At 38.6% G+C, this 16,332-nt stretch overlaps 1 protein-coding gene across 1 annotated transcript in view; it reads right to left on the reverse strand.

The window, feature by feature from the left end:
• PARN (poly(A)-specific ribonuclease) overlaps positions 1–15,952 on the reverse strand; it is a gene marked incomplete at its 5' end in the record, with an annotated part of 150,712 nt that extends 134,760 nt beyond the window's left edge. Inside the window, 11 exon segments of the mRNA XM_034783119.1 lie at positions 1,469–1,525; positions 6,380–6,460; positions 7,223–7,265; positions 8,702–8,740; positions 9,130–9,195; positions 9,861–10,026; positions 11,030–11,090; positions 12,589–12,670; positions 12,762–12,829; positions 14,845–14,924; positions 15,875–15,952. Coding sequence (XP_034639010.1) covers positions 1,469–1,525; positions 6,380–6,460; positions 7,223–7,265; positions 8,702–8,740; positions 9,130–9,195; positions 9,861–10,026; positions 11,030–11,090; positions 12,589–12,670; positions 12,762–12,829; positions 14,845–14,924; positions 15,875–15,952 — 821 coding nt within the window.
• Between the last annotated feature and the right edge of the window lie 380 nt (positions 15,953–16,332).

The following is a 16,332-nucleotide window of genomic DNA, read 5'->3' on the forward strand; positions in this document are numbered from 1 at the left end:
TGAGTCCTGTTCTAGAGACCATAGCAAAACCATTTAAAAACCTATTTTGAATATTTAGGTGGAAAGTAAGCAGACCCTGTTGAGCTTTTTCTTACTGTGGTTATGCTTTTTACCTTGTGGTTACAGCCAAAACAAGAGCTATGTCCTTTTTGAAAAAAAATTAAATGACTCAGAATCTTGTTAGCTCCTATAAGAAATTGGTATTATTCACTTTTTAAAAGATCTAATAAATAGGTGTAGTGAAATTTCATATTACTAAAGACTTTTAAAAAAGGATACACTACACTTATTTTATATCAAAGCATTGCCATAACCAAAAATCTTAATTAAAGTCAAGTAGTGATCCGTCAAGTAGAGCCCTGCACGGATACAAAATTTATATCCATGGATGTGGATATCCACGGAGCTGCAGGGCTCTACTAAGAACTACAGCAACAAAAGTAACAGCATGTCGGGCTGCTGTTCACAGGAGCCAGCACCCCACCCAGGCAGCTCCTCTGGCATGGATATACCATCCCCAGCCCTGGCCACTGGGACGGGCACCAGGCTCACCGGCAGCTGCCCCGGTCACACTAGCGTGTGCGAGCAGCTTCCATACTCCCATACGGCAGCCCCACATGCTGTTGCTATCACCGTTGTGGTTCCTGATAGAGCACAGCAGGTCTGCACATATGCACTTTAGACCCAAGGATATAAATTTTGTATCCGCGCAGGGCTCTAAAGTTACATACATTTAAGTCATACTTCATTAGTATTTGCTTATTTGTACAATTTAGTAGTAATGGACCTCATACTCTATGTGAATTATCAACTTTTTACTGTTAACTACATTGGGACTCCCTGAGACCTTTTCCACTCGGCTTATCCAGAACACTTCATCCAGTTCTCTGGGATCTAAAAAAAACTCAGTTCGACTCTAGATTTCATCACTAAGGTTCCTTTATTTGCCATACAGCAAAGCTACACTGAGCTTATCAAACAAAAACAGGGAGGTGAATGCAGGGTATATCACACCTCCAAACATACACAGAAACCCTCTCCCTTCATATACATTTACACATCTCATTGCATTTACTATACATGACATTTTTGTATTGGCTTGATTACTTTGCAAAAGCCAATCCCTGTGCAGCATGCTGTGTCCATAAATTGTTGATGGTTGACCTCTTCTCTGCATTCCTAATTAATCTTGTCCATTGCTAGTAAACGGTTCCCTGGATGTTCTCCCTCTTACCTTAGCTTGCTCAGACATTCTGTTTTTTTAGCCTACTGACCTATTTACTTATCTTATTTAGCACAAAAGTTCTGCTTTCAGCCTGATGATCTGTTTACCTCTCTAATCCTATCCGCCAAGTAATGAGGCCTCCCTCCAAGTGTTAATTACTCATGTCAGGCCAGGCCTCAGCTGAAAACTAAAGGTATATATGAGAAGGAAAAAAAACCACCCACAATGTGTTGGTTAACTTACAGAATTAGCAATGGCATGAATGACTCTGGAAAATCCCACTGCATCACTGAGTTCTTCCTGCAAAATTTCAAGTATCATTAAGTGAAGTATAAATGCAAATAACTGACAGCAATGTCTGTATATTGTGACAACAAGACAATATCCCCACAACTCCAACTCAAATTAAGGTCCCCCATTCTGTATACTTCATAAAATGATAATCAGATCAGACCCTAGGAAAGGCAAATATTTGTGGAAGTATTATTGTGGTCAGAGTAGGGCACTGGTATCCGCTGTCTCTCTAATGGTGTAAATAAAGACAAGTCAACTTGTGCCATATATCCCCATCTATAAAATAGGCATAAGCTGGCCTGAAAACTGTTGGGAATGTCTAAGTCAGATACTATAAACTTTTACATAGTATTGCAAACAATGGGGCTAAAAGTAAAACTGCTCAATAGTATCAAATGTTTTTGTTCATTTCCATTTGATGAACTTTGCTTTTGCTATTAGAGCAAGAGTGAAAAAAAACTTCTACCACCTCATTTCAATGCCTACATTGCCAAGGAAAAACACAAGCGGTGAGGTGTTTTTTTTAAACAATTCACTATTGCTTTAATTCTACTCTCACTGAAGTCAATGAGACTTAAAATTGACTTCAGTAACAGCAGAGTTAAGCCTCCATCGAATGCTTTTCAAAATCTTCCTTTAGCAGTAAAAGTTGCAAGAGGGAAAGCAGAGAGTTGGCAGGAGGTGAAAGAAGTCACACTGAAAGTGTGTTTAGCTGAGTCAGAAAGGGGTGTTCAATATCAAGCCAAAGAGGCCTTCCACTTATGAGCAAATAACGCATGCTCAAAACAGGTTGAATTTTTATCCTGAAACATGCATTCAATAAAGGGTGCCTGGCATTTTTCTGCTGAAGACTCAGGACTTTTGTCAGGCCCCAGAGACAGACACAGACATCTCACGACTCAACCATTTGATATTTTAGAGATTTGTCTTGATTTCAGACCTCAGTCTGTAAGGTATTTGGAAGTACTGCTAACCTATACACCATTAGTTCAAAATACTGATCTGTGAGTTGCATGCTGTATACAACAAGCTACTACATTATTCTATAATGTAATCAGCAAAACTGAATGAGGTGCATTTTGGGGCTGGAGGAAAGGAGGACAGGACTCCATTAGATGTCCCTGCTGCATCTGGGTTACAAGGGAGGGGGAAAAGGGAGACAGACTTACCTGAGCAGAGCCAAGGTGGGAAAAGTGGTCAGACCAGATGGAGGCTCTGACTGACCATGTGCACCAGGGAAGGGAGGTATTTATACCCCATGCATACCAGAAGGAATGTGCACTCTCAGTCACTGATCAGCAGCACCCATCTTCCCACCCATGGGATCAAAGTAGGACAGGATTTTATGATCTTCTGTGGGTTTGCGCTGGTTGCTTTTTTCATTTGGAGCTGGAAAGGAATGTTTCACCATCACCTTCCCACAGCAGGTGAGGGACCAAGAGATGCAAGGAAGGAGGCTAGGTCAAGATGTTGCAACTTAGGTAATACATGCAACAGGTGTCCAGTGCAGGTACTCATTAGAGGGGATACAGTTCCCTGATAAACAGGAGTTGGAAATGGATTTAGGGGAAGGAATCCCCTAAGAAAAGAGGGGCTGGGGCTCCAAACATCAGGTATAGTCCCCGTTTTTTTTCAAGCCCACTTTAGTCCCCATACAAGGAAATGGTGATGGGGTCCCAACAATGGACTGGGACCAACTTGAAAAGGGGGAGGGCTGACGGCAGCCCTCAAAAGTGGGAATGATTAAGGAAAGAATGAATCTGCACTGTGTGACTCATTGCCAGATATGTTAAGTGAATGAAGTTGCAGCCTAAATGAGTCACATTCATTGCATTTTGTCTTTCTTCCTTTTCTTTCTTCCTTTCTGTGGCCAGAACCAAGGTAGTAGCCCTCTGATTGCTCTTAGAACAATGCATTTTTATTGAGCTAGGGTACAGTAAGGAATATTTTTACATTAAAAGTATTATTTCAACAACATACTACAGTACAAATGTGGTGCACCAACTTCACTTAGAAGCATCACACGACTTCTATTTAAATGTAATTACTCAGTCATTGTAAGTAATGCATTTAAGGCTTAAATGTTTCATACATGTATAACCTGCAGATCTGGTAGAGTAGATTCACATAAGGATATAGAGAGCAAGTCCAAGGGAAGATGTTTGAGCATTGGAAACCCACTCTTTATGCTCATTCTAATGGTAAGAGGACAATACTAAAAACACTTCTTACTTTATCCATTATTAATCCACCTTAAGAGCTACTAACTAAGAAAACTTTTTAACATTTATGGGGAACCTTAGTCTCTGTAGGTATGGCTGGATAAGTTCTACTGTGACTAGTCAATTAATTCGTAGCACAAAACCATTTGATGTCCCAAAGAAAAGAATTACAAGCACTAAAAATCCATTAAAGCAGGCAATTGAGTACGGCAAGCCATACATCTGGAACTGTATGCCCAGTTTCAGGACTATCCTGGAAAGACTGAAACAGACAGCTATTAAAGTCTTCTCTAATTTTCATTAAAAAGAATAACTGAGGTACTTAATGTTATGAGGGGTACAAAAAAAAAAAACTCAGGCCTTGCTTTTGACACCAAGTCAAAGTAAGAAAATAAGAATTATAGAATATCAGGGTTGGAAGGGACCTCAGGAGGTAATCTAGTCCAACCCGTTGTTCAAAGCAGGACCAATCCCCAACTAAATCATCCCAGCCAGGGCTTTGTCAAGCCTGACCTTAAAAACCTCTAAGGAAGGAGATTCCACTGCCTCCCTAGGTAACCCATTCCAGTGCTTCACCACCCTCTTAAGGAAAAACTTTTTCACAATATCCAACCTAAACCTCCCCCACTGCAACTTGAGACCATTACTCCTTGACCTATCATCTGCCACCACTGAGCACAGTCTAGATTCATCCTCTTTGGAACCCCCTTGCAGGTAGTTGAAAGCAGCTATCAAATCCCCCCTCATTCTTCTCTTCCGCAGACTAAACAATCCCAGTTCCCTCAGCCTCTCCTCACAAGTCATGTGCTCCAGCCCCCTAATCATTTTTGTTGCCCTCCGCAGGACTCTCTACAATTTTTCCACATCCTTCTTGTAGTGTGGGGCCCAAAACTGGACACAATACATCAGATGAGGCCTCACCAATGCCGAAAAGAGGGGAATGATCATGTCCCTCAATCTGCTGGCAATGCTCCTACTTATAGAGTCCAAAATGCCGTTAGCCTTCTTGGCAACAAGGGCACACTGTTGACTCATATCCAGCTTCTTGTCCACTGTAACCCCTAGGTCCTTTTCTGCAGAACTACTACCTAGCCATTCGGTTCTTAGTCCGTAGCAGTGCATGGGATTCTTCCTTCTTAAGTGCAGGGCTCTGCACTTCTGATGAGGTTCAAAAAGATTTCTTTTGGCCCAATCATCTTAATTTGTCTAGGTCCCTCTGTATCCTATCCTTACCCTTCAGCATATCTACCACTCCTCCCAGTTTAGGGTCATCTGCAAACCTGCTGAGGATGCAATCCACACCATCCTCCAGATCATTAATGAAGATATTGAACAAAACCGGCTCTAGCACCAACCTTTGGGGCACACCGCTTGATACCGGTTGCCAACTAGACATGGACCCATTGATCGCTACCTGTTGAGCCCGATGATCTAGCTAGCTTTCTATCCACCTTACAGTCCATTCATCCAGGCCATACTACTTTAACTTGCTGGCAAGAATACTGTGGAAGACCATATCAAAAGCTTTGCTAAAGTCAAGGAATAACACATCCACTGCTTTTCCCTCATCCACAGAGCCAGTTATCTCATGAAAGAAGGCAATTAGGTTAGTCAGGCATGACTTGCCCTTGGTGAATCCATGCTGACTTTCCTCTCCTCTAAGTGCTTCAAAATTGATTCCTTGGGGACCTGCTCCATGATTTTTCCAGGGACTTAGGTGAGGCTGACTGGCTTGTAGTTCCCCGGATCCTCCTCCTTCCCTTTTTAAAAGATGGGCACTACATTAGCCTTTTTCCAGTCATCCAAGACCTCTCCCAATCACCATGAATTTCCAAAGATAATGGCCAATGGCTCTGTAATCACATCCGCCAACTCCTTTAGCACCCTCGGATGCAGTGCATCCAGCCCCATGGACTTGTGCTTGTCCAGCTTTTCTAAATAGTCCTGAACGACTTCTTTCTCCAGAGTCCTGGTCACCTCCTCCCCATATTGGTCTGCCCAGTGCAGTAGTCTGGGAGCTGACCTTGTTCGTGAAGACAGAGGCAAAAAAAAGCATTTAGTACATCCTCTGTCACTAGATTGCCTCTCCCATTCAATAAGGGGCCCATACTTTTCTTGACCTTCTTGTTGCGAACATACCTGTAGAAATCCTTCTTGTTACTCTTAACATCCCTTGCTAGCTCCACGGTGTCACTTCAGTTTGAAAATAGTACAAGGAAACACTTTTCAGAATGCAGTTAGCTACTACTGAAGGTTTTCAAATACTGTAGCAAGTTTTTAAGAGACGAGTAATGATAAATATCTTCTAGCTATGCTTGCTAAGATAAAGGTAATATGCTCCATGACATCAGCAGAGAGTCACAGTGAGCAGGTACAAATATTATCCCCCTCCACTTCCATCATGCACAGCACTGCTTACTTAGTCAAGCATATCCCTGATTTTTCCTTCCTCTGAAGGATCAGATATCACCAATGCAAGAGGCAGGACACTGGAGTTGAGAGGTGGGGAAATTTCAGTGTCATAAGCATGTGGAAGTCAAGTCAGTCAGGTCTCTTCCCCAATTCCAACATTTCAATTAAAATGAACAGCGTTTTCTTTACCTTAAGAAAGAACAAACAAGGATACTAAAAATTTTACCTGTTCTTTTGCTTGTTTCTGCTGTTCTCTTCTTTTGCGCTCTTCTTCATCTACCTTGCTAATGACAATGTATCTTTCCTTCTGAAAGCAGTAATGGCATAAGTAAATTATTCCAGGAATAGCTTGACAAAAAAATTGAGAAACTAAAACAGAATCCCAACACTAATACATGAACCAATCACAATTTGCTATCTAAATTTCTACTGCAAACAAAGCTAAATTGCATCGGTTATACTCAGAGTTTAGCTGCAACAGTTTACCTATTAATATTACAGTATTTCTTTTATAAGCTAATTTTTTTCAAGGGGCTTATAATTTTAACAAGGCTATCTGAGCTGAACCTACTCACATAATGAATCCTAAGGGAAATATGCTTTTTGGTTGGAATGAAAACATTTATCATACTAAGTTTCCCTATATTTCAGGGGGGGGTTTTAATCCAGTATTTTCAGGTGATTTGGGATTCATATTGTTTACCTAGCTCTTTGGGAAAAAGTTAATGCTGAATATCTGCTGCAATTATTGTTCTGTTATCAAACCAATTAGCTGACCAAAACTTCATACTCTCAATGTACTGAATGTTAGATAGCCATTATAGTTTTCACTCACACACTTTTAATATAAATATGTCATATTTGTATTTATACCTCATGGATTTTAAAGTCAAGCCACTAAGGTTATTCAAAAGTATTTTATCATAGTTTAATGAAAGTTTAAAAGTTTGCATAACAATGCTTCAGCAGGCAAATTTAGAGGTCAAGTAGCATGAAATTTCATTAGGACTGAGATTTCCCTTACACAGAACAAGCATCTAAGACAGTATGTTGTTAGTCAATTAATTACCTTCTCTGTCTCCAGAGTTTCAACATGGATACCTTTTGGATACCTACAGCAAACAGTGAAAGGTAAACTATAGTTTATGACTAATTTGGCAGTTAGTATACCGCAGCTCCATCTTCAACTAGACTAATTTTCATAGCTACACAACTCGTAGTAAGGTTACCGACAGGCTTAATATTAAATGCAAAAACTATTAAGGCAGCTTTTAACCAAAATGAAGTTGGCAAATTCAAAGTACCAAGGTATTCAATAATTTGGCCTTCTTGTGTATCTCAAGAATTTCAACAATTAGTGTTAGTTTCTTAATATACTATGCAGATAGCTGAACTGTTGCTGAGAGAACTCTAACTCAACTTCTTGACTTCAGTGCAATTAAATCAATCTGTGTAATCTGATGTTGGGTTAAGGTACTGCTTGTGCATTTTTTCAGAAAGAAACTTATTCAAAAAAGCAGTTACTAAGTTATCCATTCAGGAATGCACATACACGCAAATTCCACATGTTTCAGAGTGGTAGCCGTGTTAGTCTGTATCAGCAAAAAGAATGAGGAGTACTTGTGGCACCTTAGAGAATAACAGATTTATTTGGGCATAAGCTTTCGTGGGCTAAAACCTACTTCATCAAAAGCTTATGCCCAAATAAATATGTTAGTCTCTAAGGTGCCACAAGTACTTCAAATTCACACTGCACAATGAGGGCTCGCTGTGGAGTGTAGGCAAAGCTGTTAAAAAAATCTGCCACAATGATAAAAAATGCAAAATCCCATTATTTCAATGTGCAGATACCCAAACAAGTATTTTAGAGTAACTTACTCATGTTCAACAAAAATGGTAAGGAAAACATTGTGAAAATATATTTGTTAAACAGCTTAAAGACCTCATCTCATCTCCATTACTCAAATGGCTTCTTCAATAGCTTTTTTATCTATTTTTAAAATACAATTTACTTCTAAAGATGAGAATCAGCACAAATCAATTTTAGCTAAGAACAGCCTCTAAAAACAGGATTTAAAGAACTACTGCCAACTTGAAACAATCTCCCACAATATCACCCGTAAATATAACGCCCTATAGAACTATTTATCGTTCAAATTAATCCCACTATCTATGCAGGAATACATTCCTGCTCTACAGTTGTTTGCAATAACTGCACACTGTACGTTAAGAGTCGCATGTTATTACATAATCACTCTAATCTGTTAGTTGTAAATTGAACAGTACAATGTATTTTAATAATTATAAGTGGTAGAATAGAAATATGCTCAATTAAAAAAAAAAAGGATTCTAATGAACCCCTAAGAACTCCACGCTTGTAAGCATTAGTTCAGTTTAGCCCTATTACAAGACTGCTTAAGAAGAGAAACAATCTAAATATAATGGATATGAGATTTAGCATAGATCAGCTTTTTATCCAGATTTTTTCATGTTAAAAACAGCACAGATATACAGTAGGTAAGGTAAGAGGTTAACACTAGTAACTTACTTCCAGCTCAAGGTCTGATAAATTAGTTTCCTCTGAAATCTTTAAAAGCAGAAAAGAGTAATGTTATTAATGGTTCTCGTATATAAATATTTCAAAGTCAAAGACAAATTTATGTTAAAAATTCATGCAGTGAACATAAAACAGCTCATGGTGTTATCACATAGTATTTTAAAGGGCATTTAAAGGGCTAAACACTAGTTTAATTTTCCAAGGATAAAGTGATTTACGTCTTATTGTACATATATCTGCCTTTCTGATGAGAATGACTTGCCAAAAAGAAGGGATAAATTTGTTGACACTATCTGCAGAAAGAGGCTTCTCCCTCCCCCGATATAGCTGGCTAGTAGGTAAAACCTAATTTCTTATATAGAAGACAGTTCAGAGTTCTCTGTTTACCAGAGAACTAGTGTTTATTTTTAGAAACTCACCCTGTGCATGGCTCCAACTGCAAACTCTTGTTTTCTTCATTCTGTATCAAATCTTCTATTTGCTCCCTGGAGGAAATAGATTAAACAGGTTATTTTTTGCTTTTACTAATACAATACTATTGTCACAAAAACATTTAGTGATATATGCCAAAAGGCAAGGCAAATCTTTTATAAGAAGGATTAATGGAATATTTAAGACGTTTATTATTTTTTACATGTGTGTGTGTGTGTGTATATGTATTTTTTTTTTCATTTTTAGAGACATTAGTATAGTGATAAATATGAAATCTTGAGTGATTAAGAAATCTAAAACAGAAACCAAGGGTAGACTTAAATGCCTTCATATTTGAGGGCCAGAACATACATGGCCATTATTTTCCATTCAAGATCAAAAACTAAGAATTGGATTAAACTTTAGCAGAGATTTTGGAAAACTGACACTACCGTCAAGAGTCAAAAATGTAACTAACAACTTGAGTACCCTTGATGTAGCTGAAGACAGATTACTGAAAGTTGCAGATAAGCAGCAAAAAACCCTGATTAAAAGGAACAGAAGTTTCCCAGACTTAAACCCTCTCATTCAAAAGAACATTTTGTTAAGACTGACAAATTTAGAATCAGAACACTGGAAACTTCAAGTTTTTAGGCAACTTCAGAATGGAGGACTACCACATAAAGAACAGTGCGCACACATTAGGATGACATGATTTTATTTTTATATTTCCACTTACACCACTCTCTCAATGAATTTTTTCTGATCCTCAGGAATAGTCACAGGACACTTTGTGGCATTAGGGGAAATGTACGATAGGGTCCCTGCACCATTTGCCTGAGAACGTTTTTCATCATACTGCTCCCGTAATTGTTTTTCCTCTTCCTGATTTAAATATGGAATTCCTAAGAAAAACATTGTACAGATTTTATCATTAAAAGCAAGCAAATATTGCACAGCTCAGAGAGGCTTAGTCACTACCCTGGTCATGTTACACCCTAAAAACTGAAAAGAAAAAAAAATCTGTATCCCTCAAATATTTCTTCTAAGCCTCCCTTTCCTTATCTCTAGTTGCAATGGATTTCTTTTGAGACAGCCAAAGCAGCTGGCACCTTCAAGTCTAAATGAGTCACAAGCACTTTAGGCCCTGCTCCTGCAATCTGATCCTCACAGGCAGACCCCTATTTCTGCACAGAACCTCACCGAATTTGATGGGCCTTCAAATTGTTGATACTGGGGCTTCTGAGTGCTACCACAAAGCAAATAAATAAGGAATAGGGATCTACCCATATGGATATAGTTTAACTCAAGGCCACAGATGGTTATGGATGTCAAGGAGCTTTGAAGTAGTTGCTATGCATCTCACAGAAAAGATTTGCAAAACATCAGAGCCCTGCAGGTACTAATTACCTTACGAAACCTGCTGAAATAGGGAAGTGTTGAGCAGAAGTGCGGCAATATATAGGTTCCTAAATTGAGGAACAAGTCAAATGACTCTGGCACTGTCATATTAAGTATCACAATTATCTAGTCCTTTGTTTTTTAGTGGGTAAACACAAACCAAAGTTGTAATCTTTCCAAAAGAACTTTCCTATAGGTTTTACTGCTGGAACAATGGCATTTTCTAGCTTGTCACACTGTAAAACTATCATCACTAAACTATGCTTAGACAAGTAGGCATTCACCTGTTTCTAAGAAAATGTAGATGGACATAGTCACTTTCCCTCCTCCCCCCCCACAAACACTGTATAGAACTTCATTTGCATTATTAAAACACCAAATAAGCTATGACCTTAGCAACTTTACCAAAAGGTCAAAATGTACATGTTTTGCCTTTGGTTTTAAACAGGAAATGGAGGAAAAGAAAGATAGTCTATAAAAACTGGTTATAAAATAAAGAAAGCTTACCATTGCGAAAAACTTTATTAAAATCAAATCCTTGGTTTGCTAAAAAGTCTATACTTGAACTCTGAAAAAAAGAACAGCTTTGTGACTGATTCTACACCACTGAAATTTCAAAGGTCAATTAAAAAACAACCCAGATATTTTCCTCAAACATATTTGTTTTAAAAAGACCTATACTAACTTTTTTCTTTGTCAAAGTATTAGGTTAGTGAACTCAAGAAAGTTAGTCTGTGCAATGAAATAGTTTATTAAAAGATGAAGTTTAATGAAGCAGAACAAGTCATTTATAATTAAATCTTTCCATCAGTATTTTGTCACTTACTTGCGCGTAACAGATAATCTATGGCTTGCGCACTATGGATAACCATACATCCCAAAACCTTAACATCAAACCCACCATAACACCAATTAATATGTAGTACACTGTTTAAATTATAATAAAAAAGCCACTTTGAAGCTATGTACCATTTTGATTTTAGTTAGAAGCTACAGAGTCATGATTTTAGTTTGCCCAGAGAGCCAAGTGAAGCTCAGGATTGTTTAAAAGTGTACTCTTTCAAACAAAAACCTTACAAATGCATCTACAGGAGCCATTTTGGCAATGAGATTCCTGATATCCAGGGCAACATGGAAACAAGCAAGGCAGTAGTTTCTACCACAGGCAAAGCACAATATAATGGTAATAAGGGTGGAAAGGAGCGTAAAGCTTTCTACATATGTATCTATTACTATATAGATTTTTTTTAAATACATATGCAACTTTCCGTAATAAAAAGAGAAGTGCATTCTGGGCTCTACCAAGCTACACATGACTTGTACCACTCTTTGGTCTGGCACAAAGGTTCAACAACTGTTAGAAAAGAGTCAGGTGGACAAAACATGAGACTATACATTGATGATGTCTGCTGGCTTTCCTTTACTGCTTAGCACTGGCTATGAATCTCAATCTTTGGAATACTGATTATATTTTAAAGATATATGGATGAGAGACTGGAGAAAAATAAAGACATAGGAGAGAAAGAGTTGGGAGGGAGGGACCACAGGTGGAGGGGGAATGGGAATCAAGTGAAAGCACTGATGTGGCAAAATCTCATGAGTCCAAAAATTCTCACAACAGCTTTGGGAAGCAATGAGAGAGAGAGAGAGGGAGAGAATAAGAATGGATAGGAAGAGAAAACAAGAAAAAAGCTGGATAAGAAAATACTTTATAATGTCATAAATCTGATTGTCAGCTTCAGACAGTCACCTCAGTCGCCAGAAAAAAACGAAGACCTGTATTAAACAGCAGGAGTTTAAAAAGGGGCATGACCTTTACTTCATTTTTCAACCTAGTTTTCTTCATTTATAGAATATGGTCCCACTAAGACTTTTTTTTTTTTTTACTGAAACTTGCTTCCTTCTCTATGCACTGAGGGGAAAAAAAAAATCCATGAAGAATGAATTATACATAGGCAAAAATGCTTGAGGGACAAACCAAAATTGACACCACTACAGAATTTTCCCAAAAATCATTTTGAAAAGTTTTCCAGTAGCAATACATATAAACCTGTTTTTCCACTAACCTGACAGACAAACTTGACATCTGGTGAACTTCTATTGAAGGGTTTTGGAAAAATATAGAAGTTGAATGATTTCATTATGTATCTGTGAAAGATAAGAGTTACAAATCAAAATAGAGCTTATCAATATTACCTAGTATAAAAAAAGTTAGGAATAAGTCAAGGAAATAACATACTTAGCTTCTGTGTGGTCATATTTAAAACTACAAAGGCCAAACTGAAAAAGCAAGAAATCCATGGAATGCTGAAAAGGAAAAACAAGTGAGAATAATGGTTACAATACATTTTGAAATGCAACTGAGAGGCACTCTGGGAAAAAGTTATTTGTCTGAACCTCAGATATCTGTACCTCATCGATACATATTGGCACTACTAGCTTTACCTCGAGTGAAAATGCCTTGGCATAATACCTTAGTTTAAAAAGGATCTTTAGCTACGTAAGACTCATGTTTAAAAAGAAAATTATTCTTACCAATAACAGTGAAGTTTAGCATTTCATTTTTACCTTTTCTTCATTTTTGCATTTTTTTCTGCACTTCATTCAGCTTGGACAATGAATAGACTAAATTTTCACTTTGTTTCTCCTGCAGTAGGGCAATATTGTTTCAGCTTCCATTATTGCAAAGGTATGAACTAAACCCAGCTTTTTAGAAACAAGTTCTTTTTTATTTATATTAAAAGGGACACCACCAACTTGATCTGTTCAACTTCAAGTAAGTAGTTTCTGAAGATGTACATGCCTCAAGTATCTCCTGACAGCTTTTCTAATGTTACAGCTATCTTTCCAAAAGTTGTTTCTCTTCTCCATTGTTATTCACACAACCCACATGACGTGAGCCTGATAGACTACTCTGGCGGAGACAGTGAAACTGTACACAAAAAGCTAAAAAATCCACAAAGTAAACAAAATGCAAAATAGAACTATTCTTCTAATATCTTGAATTATAATAATCCTAACTGTAACCTCTAACAATAGCAGATAAAATATACAGATATATGATTTAAGTTTGGTAAATTCTTGCTTTAAAAATCTAGTGTTGGGGCCAACAGACTCTTTAAAGGGACAAATGTAGTAGCTTTTATAGCTAATTGCAAATATGCATGATCATAAGCTTAGCAAGTATTTTACAAGAAGAGGCTTCCTTCCCTTTCTGAGATATAATCTTAGTTTTAAATAGTACTGAAAGCTTTTGGCATATTCCTTCTCATGACTGACAGTCAACCTAACCCCAAGATCTGAGAAGTAATTTAAGCACTTCCAGTAGAAGATAATAGTATTTTGAAAAAAAGGATACCTATTACAGCTTCAATAGTCAAAGTTGTTAAGTGTAAGCTGTTGCCACAACACCATTTCTAAAGGCATGTCTATATGGTAGGTTAGTGCACGGCAAATGGGGGTATAAATCTACAGCGCTTCAGCATGCCACGCAGTGACAGTCTGTGTGGACCTTGCTGCTGCTGCACACTAAAAATTCCCTAGTGCACTTTGTGTTATTGTGCAGCAGTAAGTACATATGGACAATAATTGTGGGACATGCTAGAGCACTGTAGATTTACACCCCAGCTTGCTGCATCTTAACTGTTCATCTAAACAAGCCCTAACACCAAGTTGCAATCCTCTCTTTTCCCCCATTTCATCTGGCAGCTGCCCAAAGGGTTCTTGTTTGGTGGTGTGTGGTTTCCTCCTCCCTTCCCCTTCCCCTTGTGTACAAGGCCAGATATCAGATTCCCACCTTCCACTATTTGTCTAGCACAAGGTTCTCAAGCTTATTTGATTGAGTCCCCCTTCTTTGTGTCTGTAGTAATTTACACAAACATACACACAAGTACATATACCACCACACAGCTCTGAAGGCAGAGTGGAGAGCAGTGACTGCTGGCTGGGCGCCCAGATCTGAAGGCAGCACCATGCCAGCAGCAGCACAGAAGTAAGGGTAACTATTTTAACCTAATGTAAATTTAAAATCCTACTTGTCTCCACTGTTTCCCTGCCAACATCCCATAAGTAGCCAAATATTAGACTACAGGCAAAGTTAAAAAACATTTAGCCTATTTTTCCTGCTGGAATTCAAGTTTTTAATCTATGAGTACTATTTAAAATGAAGCAAAAGTCTTAATTTGTCTCAGAATAATGCCTATTATGACATACTGATATACTACTAACAAATCTAACAGTTTGTTCTAGTCTCAGATACATTGCACCTCCTACCAAGGATGGCAAAATACTTAAATAGTTTCATTTTAACTCTTAAGTTTTACCTTTTTAAGTTTTTGATACCTTTCTTCTGGTGTGTCAAAGCCATTGGTTAATGTGCTAACAGATGGCCCATCACTGATTCCTAAAAAAATATAGGACATATTACATAAAAATAAAGGTTTCAGATTAGCAACCGTGTTAGTCTGTATCCGCAAAAAGAACAGGAGTACTTGTGGCACCTCTCTAAGGTGCCACAAGTACTCCTGTTCTTTTTATAAAAATAAAGCTATTTAAAGACACTGGGTGAGGAGCAGCAACAAATGACAATTATTAAGAAGTCTGCCACTATGTCACTAACAGAATATTACATTACATGTGTATAAGTTACCACTCAACTGAAAATAAACCTCTTCCATTACAGATGAACATCCCTCTTTAAACAAAAGCCAATTAATCTATGTCATTCTACATAAACAATCTGGTGAGTTCAGAGAAAATAACATGCTAGCAGCGAAGCCATGTTCTAGGAAAAACTATGAAAGCCTCACTTGTGTCATTCACCAGTTAGATAAATAATCCTGATAGAATGGAATGTGGTACCAATGACCAGATGTTGATGGGTCTAAAGCCACATTACTGGAGCCAGAACCAGAGTCAACGAAGTGACAAACCAACAGGAGTGTGAAAAATATTGTCAAGTGACTGTTGGCATCTCTTATGCAATACATAACCCATATGTACAGTGTTAAATTTAACATTGACCTCGCTTTTGTTTTAAGTATTTCAGTTTCCTATTCAGGCATCTTAGAACAACAGAAAATTCTAAAGACAGTTACTACACCTAACAGCAAAGGGAAGTCCATAAGCAAAGTAGCTGCAGATTCATTACAGCAGATCTCTGTTAGCCCATTTGCTAATACTCCCCCTTCACAAGGGGTGCTGAAACAATTTTTATAGCAGGGATGCTGAGAGCCCTTGAACTAAACTGTAAATCCCGTATATAAGGAAACCACTTCAAGTCAGGGGGTATGGCACCACCCCAGCACCCCTAATTCCAAATCTATGACGTTCACAAAATAATCTTAACTGTACCTGAAAATTCGCCATCAATAGCCAAAAAGTCTGCTTCCTCGATGGCTTCATACACTTTATTTAGGTGATCCTTAAAATCTATAAAGAAATCATTAAAAACATCCCTGAGAACAGAGCTGTTATCATCTCGGGAACCTCCATCCCACCTCCCACCGCACGGGAGCTAGACAGCAGGGCCCTGAGAGCCACCCTCGGTCTCGCAGCCTTTTTAAGAGACTCAGCGACCAGTTCCAAGGAGAACCGTCATTTTAGAGATAAACGGACAACCCCGGGCCTGCAGAGGAGAGAGCCAAATGCAGGTCGCCCAATAACTCGGCGGCTTCCCCGAGAGCCCACAGGCCAGGGACCGCGTCAGCGCAGGGCCACAGGCAGCAGCACAAGGGCCGGGCTTTGGGGTGCAGACAGCGGGCCGGAGGTCACAGCTCAGCCAGGTACCGCGGCAGGGGCCGCGCGTGGAG

Source organism: Trachemys scripta, chromosome 10 (genome assembly GCF_013100865.1).
Source record: "Trachemys scripta elegans isolate TJP31775 chromosome 10, CAS_Tse_1.0, whole genome shotgun sequence".
Classification (NCBI taxonomy): Eukaryota; Metazoa; Chordata; order Testudines; family Emydidae; genus Trachemys; species Trachemys scripta.